Here is a 17,897-nt window from a genome sequence, read left to right as displayed (position 1 = left end):
CAAAATGTCTTATATAGACCTAAGTTAATATATATATGTTTGTTAAAATACATTTATAATTTTAACTTCATTCATTTAGGTGAGTTTCGTTAAATTATTACGAGGACTGGTTCTGTGATTCAAAAGGATACGTGTGGTAGCGAGGTCATAGGTTCGTCTCCCGCGCGTGTTGTAGAATTTATTGCTGTGAATAAATTATAATAACACATAAAAATAATATTTATATAGAAAATAACATAAAAACGTTTGGTGGTAAAGTTCTTTGTTAAAGGACAGTGTAATTTACTTGTAATGAATCAAAGGCTTGAACATTTGAAGAATGAAGTTTGGGCAACGACAAAGAACGTCTTTTGAAAGCGAATTGTCTTATTTTATTTACTTAGTTTGTTATATATATATATATATATATATAAGCCTTCATTTTTCTTCTACATCAAATTCGCTTCGTATATAATACAAACTATTTAATTTTTTCATATATTTTTCCATAATTCAGTTACGACGATCCGTTAGTCACTCTCGCTCATTACTTCTACCCAAAAGGAAAGAGACCTAACACACAAATGGGGCTCCTGCTTGCTGTGAGTATTATAAAGATAGCTTTAAAATAAAAACCTTGCAAACACAGGAAAAGTATTCAAATGTGACAGTACAAACACACGAACATCACACAAAAACATTATTATTATAGAAAATATCAGTTTTTGTTTTATAAAATTTGTACGAAATTGTTTTTTTAAGAGGAACGGTACTCTAGAGGAGGTGTCCACGATACATACCGGAGAGGACATGGAAAGTTTTGGATATTTAGATCGCATCAATGGTATGGACCATCTGCCCCATTGGAGCGATAAACCCTGTAATGACATAAGGTAAATATAATTAAACAACTATATATACATATATATTATAGTATTAACGTAGGTTATTGAGTGAAAAACGTGTAACGCTCCGTGTGTAGTGTGATGCTTTGTGATAAGTTTAGTTATCTTCAAATTACACGGAACGGAAGGAATACAGAATCGGAAAAAAATGTCACCCGAGCTATATAACATACAATAATATATTAAGTTTGTCCAACAGACCGACAGAAAGACTTAGTGAAACAGAATTAATATGTGATAGATGTCTCGAACAAAAATTATATACATATTTGTTCATTTTTTAAGTGTTCTTTATTAATATTTTCGTCACTAATACTGATTAACTAGATATTTTAAGGTTACTTTCTTTCGCCCCAAACTTACATAGCATTTATTAAACAAACATTACATTTTGATGAAATAATAAGAATAGCTTAAATTGAAGATATATTTATTCATTGGATCCTAAAAGACTAATACTTTATATATACAAGATAACTATAATAATATTAATCTCATAGTTAAAGTTAGGCTTTTTTTTAGTGGCAACACATTCACAGTTCTGTCATTATATACGGAGTAAAACCGTCAAAACAACTATAATATTAGCTAACGAAATAACGTTTTTTATACACTTAAAACTACAAACTAAAATGTAAATCAGAATATAAAAACTATTAGTTATTGATTGATTAAAAATGCATGGTTTTTTCTGTATTTCAATCACGCTAAAACTATTGAGCATTAATAATGTTTTGATAGGATGTTGTTTACGGACATATTGCGTTATACGTTATACATTTTTTTATTACTGATCCTTAAATATAAATTAATTATATGAATTGCGAACTAGATTATTAACTCGCGACCCATGCTGTCGGGAGTTCGGGAGAACACCAATGTATTAAATTCGCCTTTATATGAAAAAATATTTAAATTAATAAAAAAAAAAACGCTGAGAATAAAAGTTATTTTTCTTATATTGACCGTAATCTAAACGATATTTGATAAAATACATATACACATTCAAATGTATATACATACATACATACATACATAGAATTTATACTCACAGGCGTAGTAGAATTAACAAAAAATAAAATCGGTTAAATCGTTCAAACGAAATATTAGAATTAATGAAGAATGACAAAACATGAAAGATATTATTTTAAAATAACAATATTATAAGATTATCATACAGGACTCGTTAAATAAATATCTGACATTATTGTCATCAAACTAGAATCATGACGTGACGGTCGTGACATAGTTGTTGTAGTTGTAGCAGCCAATGTTGTAGTTAAAAAATATAGTATGCTAATCATTATTAATTACTTTTAAACGATGAAAATCCGAGAGATTTTATGGACTTAACAAATGATATAATAGTAAGATAATTGATTCAATGCATGACGCTAATAAGTCTGCATATGCAAACTAACCTGGAATTTCCAGAATATTAATGTCGACGCATAATTTGAAATAATATCATTAAGATTTGAAAATATAATATATATATAAAACAAAATTATTATCAGCAGTTCAAGATCGACACGAAGCCGACGTTTAATATTTTAATTTAGATTTTTTTTTAAACCAAACACGTTTTTTAACGTTGTTAAAAATAAATTTAACATTTTTCCCATTAGTTAATTTTACATTGAAACACATATATTAACATAGCATAATGGTTATGCAATATATTAATTTAAAAAATGCCACGGAAGACATTTTATGTTGTTCTCGCGATGACGCACTATGACGCCTTGACTTGAGGTCAGAATCCTAGAATTGATACATATCAACATTTAATTGCGTTTTATTCTAAGTAAAAATATTTATTACATCTGTAAGTCCGTTTAGGAATCGCCTTTTGTATATCTATTTTATAATAAAGTCCCTTTTATTTTATAATGAAACTATTAGAATTCCGAACGAAATATATCAATTATTCTTAATTAACTTGTTTTTAAAAAAAAATCTATAACGATGTTTCTATATTAAGTATTATTAATTCTATAATATACTATGTTTTTCCTGATACTTCAATTATGTTTCAACAATTAACATTGTGACTTGTGTCGTGGGATTATTTGAATTCAATTTAATCGAACTTTTTTTTTAATCTATTGCTACATACACACTGGAATCGTGGTGTATTCTGCCAATGTCAACGTTTAAAACCTAAAAGTGTAAAACTCTTTTAAATTTAAAAATATAAACTCTCATTTAAAATTATAAATTTAAATTATAAATTGACTTTGCAATACGACTTGAAAAATAATCGTATGTTTAATTTTTTATCTGTTTAAAATGTCATCATCGTTTTTCTTGTTACTAAAACAATTTATTTGACATCTGTATATGAGTTATAGACGTTTATTATGTATAAATTACATCCTATAGTAATGAAATAACAATGCTTTCTTTCAAGTTGAAGGTTAATCAGTCAGTGAGTCAGTATGTAACAAGTTAGTAAAGTGTACACAATGCTCATGATGATTCAAAGGGGATTTCCTGGTAACAGTGCCAATTAGTTATACATGGGACATCATAGAATACATTTAAAATAATGTTTTGTTTCTATTAAATTTACGACTGTTTGAATTTATGTGACTCTTTCATGACAATCTCGTCATGTTATAATAAAGAACTACCGAGAATTTTACTAATTTTCAATACGTTCGATATAATATAGCTCCTTAATTTGAACCTTAGGACTTTTCATATTTTTAAATCTGTTTTCATAGCTTTTACCGAGCTGTATTAGATGAGAAGATACCAATATTTCGGGAGAACTTAAATTGTTTTGACCAAAAAGTATTTTTATATTATAAGTTTATTTTATTTAAAAAATCGCTAATTTCGCCTTTGTCATATAAATGTTATTTATCATTAATTTTCAAATCTATACCACATGCAATAGAAACTTATAAACAAAAATAATTAATACATACGAAAGAATGTAGTACTTTTATAAAAACTTTAATAAATCTTAATATTTAATAACTATAAGACTAATGAAATCCTTGAATTACGCGAAATTTTGACAAAGTCAATGTTTTGTTACCGGAAGTCGTGATGAGAGAGTACGTTTGTAAGTGTTGGTCTTGACTCGTTGAGTCTTGGCTCAAACATCAGGATATGCGTGTTTTTGTACCTAACAGACAAACAATTGGTAGTGCTTTCTATTTGTTAAAAACCTTCACGAATTGTATATAAATTTTTCATAAAATAACAGTCAAAAAGTAATAAATTCAATAAATGATTGAAGAGAAACAATTTTTTTCCTACACTCATGTTGCTGAGGAACAAAAAATATGTTTACAATATTTGAAAATATAAAGTCTAAAACAACACGAAAGATCTAGAAGATTTAAAGTTTTTTTGTATTAGAAATTATCAAAATATTATTCACAATTACATTTGGTAAATTTTTAATTTAAAAATATTTTGTCTGACAAAATTCTTTAAAACCCAAATCACACCCGAAGCTAAATTCAAATTGCATACGTAGATTATTAAAAAATAAAAATCACAGACAAATAATTACAGTATTTGTTAATAAATTATTTTGTCTATGGATCATGCTAAACTACCTGAAATAACCTTATTACATTATACATAGTGTTGTAATTACAACCAAGATTTCTCTTGATATTACAACAAGCAAAACCGCGGGATAAATGTTGTTATTTAACAATTTAAAGTAACAACGGCCCGCAGTCAAACAATGTGAATCGAGTGCTCAATGTAAATATTTGTTCTCAGTGAGTTTCTAAGTAAAAATCAATACCAACATTACCTCAGGTTAGTTCCTAGTCTCGTGTTCACACGTCACTGTAACGAGACAAACCTGTGTTTTTGGCAGACACAGCTTTTGCTAAAATCAACTATCCCAGAAAATTATGTCTCGTTATAAGTATTTTGAAGATTATATTAGTTTGATAACTTTTATGCAATAATTTTTCTATGAATATTATTTTTTCTGTTTATTTATATAAATAAATTTAATTTTTGGTTACGATCGTGAAAATATAACCACTTTTTATTGTGCGTACTCATGTTTACACGCAATATATATACATGTTTATTATAATCGGTCTGTATTGTTTGTGTTATAAAACATCTCAATCGGTTAAACCGATTTTGATTGGACTTTCACTGTTACTGAGCGCATGTAACAAGCAGTGTCTTTTATAGTTTTGTTATATTTTCGTTTTGGAATCTTCTCAATAACTTAAATTTTGTTTCATTTCCAGAGCCTCCGAGGGTTCCTTCTTCCCGCCGCGTCTGTCTACCAAAGCGGACACTGTCTATGTTTACGACAAAGATTTGTGCAGAATACTTCCGTTCACCTACAGGAAGGATGTATACATAAATGGTAGGTCTAACTTATAAATATATATATATATATATATATAAAAAATATTGCATATACTAAATATATATCAAACTTTGATATTCTCCTTCTGAGCTTCATTTACTTAAGAACACAAAAAGCGCTGTTCCGTTTCAAACAGTAAGCTTGTTTGTAGTATTCTACTTGGTCTACTGTTTGTCCAGTCTACTTCTACTCTGTCTACTTCCTCTCCAGGTATACAAACTGGTCTCTACACTCCACCAAACTCGACCTTCGAGAGCGCAGACGTGAATCCTGACAACAAATGTTTCTGCCAAGGAGAGAAATGTCCTCCGCGTGGTCTACAAAATATCAGCCCCTGTCAATACAGTAAGTGACGCGAGTATTAAGTTACGTAAAATATCAGGTTTATATACGCTTATGTATTAATATAACAGACAATTAATGTTTATCGAAAACCAAAATAAATAAAAATGATAATTGTATTGGGATTTTTTATATTAATGTTCCTTTTATAAATTTTGGTTTCTTATTTCGCGTGCGTTGGAACACGTTTTGCCCTACAATAGTTTGTTTTTTGGTGATTCACTTAAATCTGTTTACTTGATTTTTTTTTTTTGCAAAAAAATATCCTAGTCTTTTTACCATTTTTTTTGTAAAATTTTTAGTCAAAAATACAAAAATAAATTCCTTAATAATTCACATAGGCCCAGGACCTTGCCAAAAACAACCGGTACCAATACACACAAGGTTTTTTTGCCATATATATTATATGTCAGTGTTCACCTGCAGACGCTCCCGTTTATTTGTCCTACCCTCACTTCTACGATGCTGAACCGTCGTTGCTGGAACGCTTCGAAGGACTTAAGCCAGAGCAAAACAAACACGAGAGCTACTTCTACATACAGCCGGTATACTGACATGGTCTTATAAATAGTTTAAGTATAGCCATAGTCAATATTACACAATATTCAGACATATGTGTCAAATTAACTGAAGAACTTTTAACTATTGTGACCACACCTTTACCAGTTTCGGAGTACAACCAACTCGGAAATTTACAACATCTTCGTAATCACTAATCATCACCTCACAGATGAAAGTTCATTTTTCGTTAGATATTTTTTCGTAATAAGTTTATTATAAATATTCCTAAACTTATTTTTTTTTTCTACCTTCATAATAAACGAACGTATCTCGGGTTATTAACGTTAAAAAAAAACTTGTATAAAAAAAAATTAAATTTAAGACATCGCAAATATAGAAACTTTTTGGGTGCAACTTTTTTTTTTTATTTATAAAGTAATCGGGCGGAATTAAATTAATTGGTAAATAGGAAAAATAATCTTATCCTTTTCTATATTTCAGAAAATCGGCGTGCCTCTGGAAGGTCAAGTTCGTGTCCAACTCAACCTGAAGGTGGATCGCGCTCCCAACATCATGGTCAACGACATTCACAAATTCCCAGACATTATATTTCCCATTATGTGGGTCCAAGAGGTGAGGTCCAACTTAATTCTTCCTTTCAACTCATAGAACTAAGTCTAAAACATACAGCCAATATCATTAAGGCTCTTATATTATCATAAAATTCTCTCACGAGATACCCTTGGTTGTCTTTAATATGAAGATATTAATTTTATTCGTATAATTACCATTTTTTCTGTAAACCATAAGCTGTTCTCTACCAAAAAAACAAAATTCCAGCAAGGCTTTGTATATTTAAGATAAGACATATAACATTGCATGTATAGTAAAGTATTCCTCATGAACTCCACGGGATGTTGTGAATGTTGTCAATTATTTCAGGGTATTGAAGGCGTCAGCACGCCGATTTGGCGATGGATATTCCTCGCCACAACCTTCGGCCCGATCGCTGCACCCATCATATCCTACTCTCTGATAGTCTTCGGTCTTGCCATTCTCATACACGCCTTCATAAAGGCATACAAAAACATCGTCATAGGCCAAAATTCCTTAGAAATAGTTGAAATAGGAAGAGAAACTATTAGAAGGAGTTCTACACTCCTAATGAACAGCTCCCAAAAACTTTTGGCACACAAAGAAACGTCGTACAGACCTCTGAGCCAGTCCACTCCCTCGTCCGCCCACGGCAGTCAGGAGGGGAGGCTGCAGGAGCTCAATTATATCGATAAAACGGACAATATAAGTCAGAGTATCGATGAATTGAAATCGATACTCAATAGGGATTTCGTGAAAACAAATTTCTGTGAAACAGAAAAAGAATCGCTGATACATTCGGATAACGCTTTCATAGTATCCGAACATCGTCGATGTAGAGTTTTTAAAGTGCCTGATAGTTATTATTGATAATGAAAATAGTTCATAAATAATTTTACCAGCTGTAACATCAAACATCAAACATGAGGAACATGGAGATGATTTTAATACAATAGATGATTTAATTCCAAATTTTACTTATATTTATACTATCTTTAAAATAACGAACTACACGTGTGATTAAAAACATATTTAATCTGTATTTGCTCAATGAATGTTGCCAATATAAATATTATGAAAATAAATTCGTCAAACAGTTTACGGTATCGTATAAAATATATAATAATTTGTACAAATGTGATCTACGCGATTGTAAATATATTACATACCGACTGCAATATATATAACAAATGCATAATAAAACGGACCAATCACGCTAGTCGACATACATAGTGTATCGTTAAAAAAGTACATCGAATTTGATCTAAATAAATAATATTATTGCCAAGCTAGATCTGAATATCCTAAGGAAAATGTTACCATATTGTAAAAGTGTATTGATTAAGTTTCTTTATCTATATATTCCGATATATTTTACGTTATCTTGTAATCATTTTTCCTCAATTCGTCATGATTAATACCGATGTATTTTTGGGTATTTTTACGCTTATATTTAGACATACGGGGATGATTATGGGAGGTTACGAGATTTATATAAATGTATGAAATACATTATTTTTTTATATATATATTAGATGCGGATATCTATGAGGTGTTTATAGTCAATTACTTTGGCGATAATTGTGAAGTATTCCTTTTTGAAATTTTGCTCAATTTTTGGGGGAAATCTTTAGAATAATATGTAGGGCTGGGCATCGACACCATCTACAACTAACAGTCCAGATAACTTCACCAGGATTATTATCTAGGTCAAGTATATCAACTTTTTAGGATACAAAAATTAGCTAACATATCTCAACCATTAATATTTCCATGATGTTACTTCAACGCTTTATAAAACGATACAAAAATCTATAAAATATATTTTTTAATATTTCAGTCCTGCAGCTATAATAAATTTTAAATTTATCTTAACCGTGATATAAAATTAAAACCTTCTCCAATCAAATACGATTTCTGAACGATTGATGTGTGAGTACTGTCAGAATTTTAGCGCCAAAAAGCTATTCGAAATATAGTTTACTATATGTCACTCAATGAGATGGTGTCGATGTGTTTATAATGTTTGTGAATAATATATATCTATTTATTGTTCCAGTTATTGAAATCTTTTATATAATTGTCATATATAATTCACAAACGGCATAATATTGTTTAATCAAAGCTCATATTAAGCTTTAAAAAAGAAGACTTCGTTCTAATACCTTAGTTAATGTAAGTACATTCCAATTTATACGTCATGAAAGGGTAGTAAGGATTATTTTATGGTTAAATGTAAATAATTAATGTTTTAAGGCAATTTTGTATTCAATTCCTTGTTTATAATAAAAAATAAATAAAATCATATCATCTTTTTAATCAGATACCCTATCCTAGTAAGTGATTGTAAGCGACAAGGTTGTAATAAAATTAACTGGTTTGCATAAACGTTGGGAAAATTGTTATTATATATTTAGTTGAGCACTGTTATACTAGTTTTTTATAACTTTTTATCCCGTGAACTATGACGTTAAGTGCAAATGTAAGAAAATTCTTTTTTAAAAACTTCTGTCGTCTCCTTAAATTATTTTGAATTTGGAACACGTATAATATCTTAAAAATTGTTCACGATTTTGCGCCATTTCACAATTTTTTTCGTGTTTATTATATGGAATGGGGTGTTAAAGAAAACAGGACTGCAGTGATCGTTTTGTACAATGTGCTTGGAGCCTGTTATACAGTACTTAAAAGCTTGGTGTCGGAGGTATATTCGTGTATCGTACTATCAACAGATACAATACTGCCTGTCAAGAGCAGTAAAGATCGAGGCATCCGCGTGTTAAAATTACAAGTCGGTCAAGTCGAAAGATTAATCATACTAAAATAAATCACCAACGATGTGAATAGTATTAGCAATAAATTAATATTACGTTCAGGAACTTAAACCGAGGTTGTTGACAATAACAGAAAATGAACCCAAAAGGAGTTGAAAGCTACAAATATCACGACTGAAGCTTATATCTGACGAAAAATTCTGGGTACAAGCCCTAATCCACTCTCTGGTGACTTACCTTAGGCTCGTGTATTTCATAGCAGAAATTATTACGAGATAACTTATACTAACGAGATGTAAGTATTTTTTTTAATAAACGTCATTCAGACCTCGTCTGCCCGTCGTCACGGTTGCTACAAAGTAACCGAAACGTCGAGAGTATGTTGTTAAAAATAGTTATAAACACGTAGTAAATCCGGAAAATATTAGTTTTATTACAATGAATACTTGCGAAAATCGTAGATCATTTTTTTTCTAATTTTGACTGGATAATCTTGATTAGCATTCCACCCGCTGAAAGGTGGTAATGAAGCCGTAGGTGGTGAACAATCTCAGTAACAGCCCATTTATCCTTGTCTTGGAGTAACCCAAATTATAATTCGAAAGAAACACACGTTTAACTATCATCAAGCCAGCTAGCGGATTCCGTTAGTGACGTCACGTACAACTGTCAAACTTGACATTTGTCCCGCCAATATCGGCTGTCAAATTTTTAAGCATCACAGACTCAAAATTGAAACTACTATAATTCAGTTTTTTTTTTAATCTTCTCTCTCAATATTTATAAAATATAATTTTCTCTTTGTAACATTAATAATTCTCGTAATAATCAAAATGTTAATTAGTACGATAGACCGACAAAAATAAGACTATCACCTGTATCTGCTGTCTTATATATATCTTTTTAATATATAAAAGAAAATAGTTGTGAATATTATTCTTTATAAATCAATTAGAAAAAATTCTCATTATCATATTTTAAGAACTGTGCACGTAATGTAAATGAGACCTATACATATAATTAAAATTGGTTAAAAAATAAATTAACTAAAACGATAATATTTATTAATGAACCGTTTGAAGTTGAGGCCAGCTCGTTACCAGAAGAAATGTTTGATGTATGAAAACACTATATACATGTTTTTGTTAGAATTGTATTTGTTGATCATCGTGGGCACTGAAGTGGTACTCATCACCAATCTGCTCCGGCTGGGACTGATCTTCCTGGTCCACGAAGTATGTGTCGAGGATATGCAAGGCTTTGCGGTAGATCTGGGGAAAATGATCTCATTAGTTTTGTTACGGTTAAAATCAACCTACTGTAACCATTTTCAGTCTGTTCTCGCTTATCGTTAGGGAGTTAGTGGTTGTGATACTTAATCATATGTGTCAAGATTTGTGAATGAAAACTTATAGTAGTGATATATATATATATATATGGAAGCCACATGGAGGTTTTAGTAGTATACATATATGTATACCCCGACTGTACCTGTTCGTTCTCGTGTTGTTGGAGTCCCTCGATGCGGTCCAGAGCTCCAACCTCCTCTAGCTTCACACAGAGAGGATCCACTTGACCGAATTTCGCTGCCGCCTATTCAATATAAAATAATGTTTAAACCAAAACTATTTTACTGGGTACATACATACAGACACTTATTTATATATATAATTCTTTTCGACTAATATCAATAAAATGTGTGTAATGATTTTAATTTTCTCGTATGTAGAACACATTAATTAGATTTGATTTTCTGTGTTGGTCATTACTAATATTATATGCTGTAAATGTAAAAAAAATTATATTCTCTTCGATTAACCTCCGATACCAAGTTCGCATAATTACGTTTATAATTACGCTTGTTATTAATTATTGGAGTGAAACTTGTAATGCGACTTGCAACAAGGTTGCGTTAAACATTCAACGCTCGTGAGGGGGGATAGAAAGAGACGGAGCGAGAGGGAACGGGTGGGGATAGTGAATTGTAAGCAATGTTTATAAAGTCTGTCTTAAAGAAGGATGTGACTTCACTAAAAATCTATTTCTACTCGTTCCTCTTTCATTTCCACATTACGAAGTTTCGATTCTTCCGCGCGGAGGTCTTTATATACACAGTAGTAAATTACACTAATGAGCAAACCTGTAGCAAATGAGCGAGACCATCCAATACTACAGCGACCGTGCGCTGATCGGGCGCCTCCAACAGCGCACAGTAGGGCTCCAGAAACCCGGCCCCTATCAGCCTGTCTAACTGAGCTGGTGTTCCACCCAGACACACATTGCTGATAGCCCACGCAGCCTCCTTCTGACACTTAGCATCATCCGCAGATAAAACAGACACTAAGACTGGTAAGACACCAGAATCGATAGCTATCTGTATCTGCTGGCTCGTACCAGCGAACACGTTGGACAACGCCCAAGCGGCCTCCTTCACCAGCGAGGATCTGCCGCATTTCAGGAGCGTCGCCAATGGATCGAGACATCCAGCCTCCAAGACCCTATCCGTCTGTCTGTCTGAGCCGGTCAGCATGTTACCCACAGCTCTCAGCGCTGGTGTCCTAACTGATGCCGCTCGGTGTGATAGCAAGGAGACGAGTCTTCCAAGGAGGTGCGGAGTGCTCTGCACCGCCTCAATCCTCTCATCAGGCCCGTCGGTTAAATAAGATAGCGCCCAGCATGCATCCGCTGGAAATATATGATATCTATTAAGCAAAGTAAGTTGATAACGTGGATGGGATATCAATTTTAATATGTAACAAAAATTTTATTCCCTGTCTTAACAGGTTCCGATGAGACCAAGTTTGATAGTCACAGTTTATGTCATACAGCACATAACAATATGTCCCCGTATATGTATTTATTTGGTAACATAACTTTGTAACATAAAAATTATTATTTCTATGACAAATACATGAGTACACGGTGACAGGAAAATATTAGTAGAGGGTAAACATGACCTCAGTGTTGGTTAAGTACAATACTAAACAGTGAGATTTTTGTTTGTGTATGTCTGTGTGTGTCTGTGTCTGTGTGTGTATTGTATTAATAGTTTTTATACATTTGTGTTATCATCTGTGCGAAGAAAAGCTCTGAGTACATGTGTTTCCTATCAATCTCTGTGGTCATAACGTCGGATGTATCCCTAAATCTATCAATATCCATATTTTTTTCAGTTTTTTAACAGCTTTTCAACTGTTATCCAATTGATGTAATATCTTAGTTATTTGCATTATAGTATGACACGGTTTCTGAGATTTATCAGACATGCAAACACACAAGGTTTAATATATTTATATATATCAAATTCCTCACCCAACACGTCCTGATCAGCGACCGTTAGTAGTTCAGATATAGCAGGCAGCGCGGGAGATACTAACTCGAAGCGGACGAGTGGATTTTTGTTCCTGCAGAGATTGCTATAGGTCCAAACGGCTGTTCTGAGAGTGGCGGGCGGCGCTCCAATCGAGAGGTGAGGTAGCAAGGCGGGTAATGCTGAGGCTGCCAGTACTGAGTCGCGGGGTATGGGCCCGTCGCCAGCGATGTTACCAAGGGCCCACGCGCTCTGTTCTCCCACAGCACCACCAGCTGATAGAAGATTCACCAATTTCGGGATTGCACCACCCTGGGGTTATGACGTCATTATATACAAGATATAGTATCGTGATTTGGACGACACCATCAATTAAAATATTAAAGAGTTTCTCTATGAAAGGTTTTTTTGTTAGATTTTCTACAAAGTTTACGGACTATATTAGGTTCGCAATAAAATTTTTCGAGACTGACCTGTCAGAAGAAAACGACATTTAAATATATTAATTTACAATGTCGATTCCGATAACTTTGATCTTCTATACAAGTTCTCTTCTTGGTAACAGTTTAGTTATACATTATGAAATTTAAAGTTAACCACAGATAACAATATTCGGTGTTTGTCTATGACACGTGAAGAAAATGATATTTTTCTTTATATGTATATAGATATAAAGTAAAGTCGTGGCGGCCTGGAGGTTAAAGGAGCGCCTCTCATACGTGAGGGCGGGTTCGAAACCTGGCGAGTACCAATGTGATGTTTTCCAGCATTAGACACGTTTAAGAGCATTTAGACACGTCTGGCTGGAAGAGGCTACAGCAAGCCTTGGGGTCTGAATAGCCCCAAAAAGTGCTGGTGCAGAAGGCAAGGGGAAACCACTGCAACTATCTTCCCATGCAAGTCATCATGTATACGTGATGACCACGACGAGTCTGCAGAGACTCTTGCGATGATGATGAATATAGATTGATAAAATAAAGAGATACTGTTCTGTCATTGTAAAGTCGGTTGTTCTTGATGATCCTGACATCCCCAAAGACCACGCCATCCAGGTCAATAAATAATACGAGCTCACTAATGAACTCACTCGAAATTGGTTCATCGACATTTGTACGCGGAAGAAGTGGGAGCGAGAGGTATAACGGCTAAATCTCTCTACAACCCACTAAAAGACTTGGGCCTGTCCAGAACTCACATCAATTCGTTCTTGGGACGTACTTCGAGGGAGCCCTAGTAGGTTTGTTCCAAATATGGTTAGATAGAGAGAGGAGCTTGGACGGTGGAAGTGAGCGTTTAACGCGCGTTAGATAGGGTCCTTAAATCTACACCTGGGTCGCAAGTCCCAGGCACTATTGAAGCTCCTCTCCCTGCATCATGGACCCGGCACCCGCACGGTGACTCCATGGAATGATGAGAGGTTTCGTCTCAATCATTATTTATAGAATAAATGAACTGTCGAATCTGACTTAAGGATATCACTCTAATAAATATTTTCATACAAAAACATTAAAATTATTTGTATTGGTAATAAAGTTATTACTATGGATTACAAGAAAATACAAAGATTTCATGTCCTAATACAAAAACTCGTGAATTTTTAAATTATTTTCATAATTATATTACTGCCCGCGACTCTGTCCGCGTTGACATCAGAGTTGCGTCCAGAGTGACATTTATAGTGTGTTAAAATAATACAGATAGTGAGCTCCGTCGCAGTCTTTCCGTTTTAAATTACCTAGATACAGCCTTCAGCGCCATCTGGCAGCATGATTTGTGAATATAAACCACTCAAACACAAAAAAGCAAATCGGTCCGGTCGTTTAGGAGTTCAAAGACATACACACATACAGTAGAACTTACTTTATATATATATATATATAAACTCACTTCTATAACAGCCAATGTATGATCATGGGTCCCAGACGCAATGTTAGTGATGGCCCAAGCCGCCTCAAACTGAAGATCAGGACTGAAAAATTAATATAGGAACATTAAACAAAACCTTCTCAATATTAATTTAGAATAATATTTAAAAATAAATTACACTCATATGTATATACTAGTTTGAGTTATTATTGGCATTTATTTGTTAAGACATTTAAATATATTTTTTTGTACTAAAAATATGTTTTTCCTAACAAATTACTTAAAGGTAATTTGTTATTGGAGAACCCACCAATCATCTCTATCCAACGAGCTGACCAAGGGCGGTATAACACCAGCATTAACCATCACTGTGATAGGAGGGTTCTGTTCTCTGGACAACATCCGACGAGCAGCTCTAGCCGATGCAGTCTTCACCGATAGATCGGATGACTTCAAACCTTGAATGATAGTGAAAAATTTTATAGTGATCACGATCATAATTATTGTCATCAGTAATAACACATATGGCATACATTTAGCAGGGTTCGTACAAGCAATCCCTGCCGTTAAACCCAGCTGACTTAACGGGGTAACTTGTCTTTTAATAACAAAAACAATGTTGTAAGCATTCATTGTATATATTTAATTATATCTGGGAAATATTATGTAACAGAATATACACACAAATATATACATATATATGATTACTTAAATGTATATACATATAAATATATATATATACTTATGATTATTACAAGTAACTATTAATATACTATTACCGAGCTCCTGGCTACGGCATTACACATATCTGGACGTCCTTCAGATATGCCTTATCAAAATTAGAATACATTTGATTTCTCAAAGAAACCTGACTCGGAAACAATGAACCTGTATCAAGACTTGAGTGATCCCGGTATAAAAATTATGAAAAACTACCATTAATTTAATAAAGTAAGGAAAATTTACTCTGATTTATAAGTGGCCCGAATTACTCCACATCACATTATCTACCTTCAAGTGAGATTCCCATCAAAATCGGTCCCACTATTCTAGAGGTTAATCAGAATGCACAGGCACAAAAGATTTTTTGTATATATACAGCAATAATTGCAGTTATTATATACTTACATAATATATATGTATTTATAGAACAACTTAATTTTGAAATACAAACGAACAATTCGATTTTATTTTAAATAGTATTTATGTTACTGAATTTTGTCAAAAATTAAACAACATTTTTAATCAGCAATCTATCTTTACTTTATATATATATATATATATATATATGTGTGTACTTAAAAATGTTTGTACATATATTTAGAACTGGTGTTGAGTAAACATGTAATTATTCTAGATATATTTAGTGTGTAACATTAGTTGGTAACATAAACTGTACTGTATAAAACGGTTTAATCAAGACTCATGTTGCATTAATTCCGAATTACTCGTATTCTTTAGCTATTTACACTGACTATACATTCCATACAGTCAATTTGGACGTAATTTTATTCTATAACATCTATAAAAATATATATATATATATATATATATCCTGACAATTAAGTGTGTATTTAGAAAATGATTTTATATAGTTATTATAAAAGCATGAAATTAATTTATTCAGATAACTTTGCATGATTACTACACATAGATTGCTAATAGAAACGGTGTTGCAAAACTATCAATCACACATACCTACAGTGAATTTTTATGAAGCTTACCCTGGACTATTTCACTTGGTGTCATGACCTTTTCTGTTTCTGGCTCCTCTCCCGCCTCAGGAGACATGGCACGCCTCTTAAGAAGCTGTTCATCACGAGCCTGTTTACGTAGGGAGACGCTCAATTCAGCTCTCTTACGACGAAGCTCCTGGAAAATTGACAATACGATTTCAACAACTATATAATGTAAGAAAACTTTAATAAAAGATACTTCAAATTGTAATTTTTTTTTATAAATAGCATTATGTTTAACTCCACGTTATCAGAAAGAAAGTTGACGATTTAACAAAGGATTTTTAATTTTAGAATACTCACTGTAACTCCTTGGCCGGCATTTTTGTAGGACGCTAAACGTGATCTATTAACTCCGTCGGACATTTTAAATAAAACAAATATAAAAATAGAGTGCTTCTTTAACAATGAACAGTGTTCGTAATTAACAATCCGATCGTATTCGAAGTCCAACGGTTTGTCCTATCCGCCAATGGACGGTTACCATATGATTCCTGTGTTGCCATTATGAAAAATCTAAGACAATGAATTTAAAATGCAAGTATATATTCTGTTAAATTGGATGCGAAATGCTTATAATGTATATAAACCGTGTAAATATAACAGAGTATATATAGATTTCATATATTAAATATTATTATGTTTCAAAAAATAACAATGTTTAGTGCCTAAAAACAAATCTTGTACCATAAATATACTCGTTTATACAACGCAATTAAAAAATTTACTTGTTTTTATAAAACAAAACAATGTGTATTATTTATAACCTGGAAACACTATTATAGTGTTGTCTTTATGTTAACGTAATCGATCTTGTGATTTCAAAGCTTTTGATTTGACATTGACATCAAAATAAAAATTGTACATAGTACAGCCTAATTATTTTATTAGGGTTACAAAACAAAAGACAATTGAAATTTAAGATTCTTTTATCTTTATATTATTATTATGGTGTATATAATGATGTTAATCAGCATAAACTTTTTCTTTATATATACAAATAAATTTTATTTCCATAATCAAACATGTAGGATGAGGATAACTAAACACCAAAATGATTTTAAAGTAACTTAACTAGTACTTTAGTAGATGTTTTTCTAATTTTTTAAACTTAACTCTATTATTAATCAAACTGCATTGCGCCTGTACGATGGCAGAGTATTAATGCAGTCGAGACGAAGACTTAAAAAAAAATCCTGAATAAAATAAGAACAAGTAGGAGGCGCTTTTTCGACAGATATTGAGTTGTGGGACGGGCTTAACATGCGCAAAGACGAATTAACATACATTTAAAACTCTTTTCATGATCATAAACATACACAAAAGCCGACACTTTCATCCTCCGACCCCACAATACGTAACGGTAGTAAATTATTTTATTAAAACAGGTCTACATGCCAACTTTGGTGTGTAATTACGCAAAACGTTACGCTCCTGGGCGTGACATCACAAATCAGTCGCTGGACTGAAGACAGCACTGGCTCGCTCCGTCCCTCTTTGATGTTGGTGTTAGAGCGGGACGGG

The 17,897-nt window shown here is 32.5% G+C and overlaps 2 protein-coding genes across 4 annotated transcripts in view; one reads left to right on the top strand and one right to left on the bottom strand.

Annotated features, from left to right (window-relative positions):
• The window catches only part of LOC116776524 (scavenger receptor class B member 1), a 54,077-nt gene extending 45,085 nt beyond the window's left edge, over nucleotides 1–8,992 (top strand). For all 3 annotated transcript variants that reach the window (XM_061525584.1, XM_061525585.1, XM_061525586.1), the window contains 7 exons: nucleotides 497–581; nucleotides 742–872; nucleotides 5,126–5,247; nucleotides 5,461–5,595; nucleotides 6,019–6,137; nucleotides 6,595–6,726; nucleotides 7,036–8,992. In XM_061525584.1, coding sequence (XP_061381568.1) covers nucleotides 497–581; nucleotides 742–872; nucleotides 5,126–5,247; nucleotides 5,461–5,595; nucleotides 6,019–6,137; nucleotides 6,595–6,726; nucleotides 7,036–7,557 — 1,246 coding nt within the window. In that variant the 3' untranslated portion in view covers nucleotides 7,558–8,992. The remainder of the gene's footprint in view (nucleotides 1–496; nucleotides 582–741; nucleotides 873–5,125; nucleotides 5,248–5,460; nucleotides 5,596–6,018; nucleotides 6,138–6,594; nucleotides 6,727–7,035) is intronic.
• A 1,511-nt stretch (nucleotides 8,993–10,503) lies between these two features.
• On the bottom strand, nucleotides 10,504–17,815 carry LOC116776713 (importin subunit alpha-1-like). The gene is made up of 9 exons (XM_032669969.2): nucleotides 17,661–17,815; nucleotides 16,677–16,889; nucleotides 16,362–16,509; nucleotides 14,948–15,095; nucleotides 14,659–14,740; nucleotides 12,774–13,083; nucleotides 11,602–12,146; nucleotides 10,953–11,054; nucleotides 10,504–10,732 (listed from the first exon to the last, which is right to left on the bottom strand). Exons 2-9 carry the CDS (start codon nucleotides 16,737–16,739, stop codon nucleotides 10,607–10,609), a joined length of 1,524 nt encoding a protein of 507 aa, XP_032525860.2. The 5' UTR covers nucleotides 16,740–16,889; nucleotides 17,661–17,815; the 3' UTR covers nucleotides 10,504–10,606.
• Nucleotides 17,816–17,897: the final 82 nt, after the last annotated feature.

The sequence above is a fragment of the Danaus plexippus genome, chromosome 30, assembly GCF_018135715.1.
Source record: "Danaus plexippus chromosome 30, MEX_DaPlex, whole genome shotgun sequence".
NCBI classification, from domain to species: domain Eukaryota; kingdom Metazoa; phylum Arthropoda; class Insecta; order Lepidoptera; family Nymphalidae; genus Danaus; species Danaus plexippus.
This window is presented reverse-complemented; position numbering and strand designations above follow the sequence as displayed.

What these genes read in the sequence shown, in the direction of transcription:
- LOC116776713 (XM_032669969.2), bottom strand. Translation starts at nt 16,739, where the DNA reads ATGTCCGACGGAGTTAATAGATCACGTTTAGCGTCCTACAAAAATGCC. An exon ending in CGCTGATCAGGACGTGTTGG is followed by an intron (nt 12,147 to 12,773) that starts GTGAGGAATTTG and finishes ATATATTTCCAG; the next exon opens with CGGATGCATGCTGGGCGCTA. An exon ending in AACAACACGAGAACGAACAG is followed by an intron (nt 10,733 to 10,952) that starts GTACAGTCGGGG and finishes CATTTTCCCCAG; the next exon opens with ATCTACCGCAAAGCCTTGCA.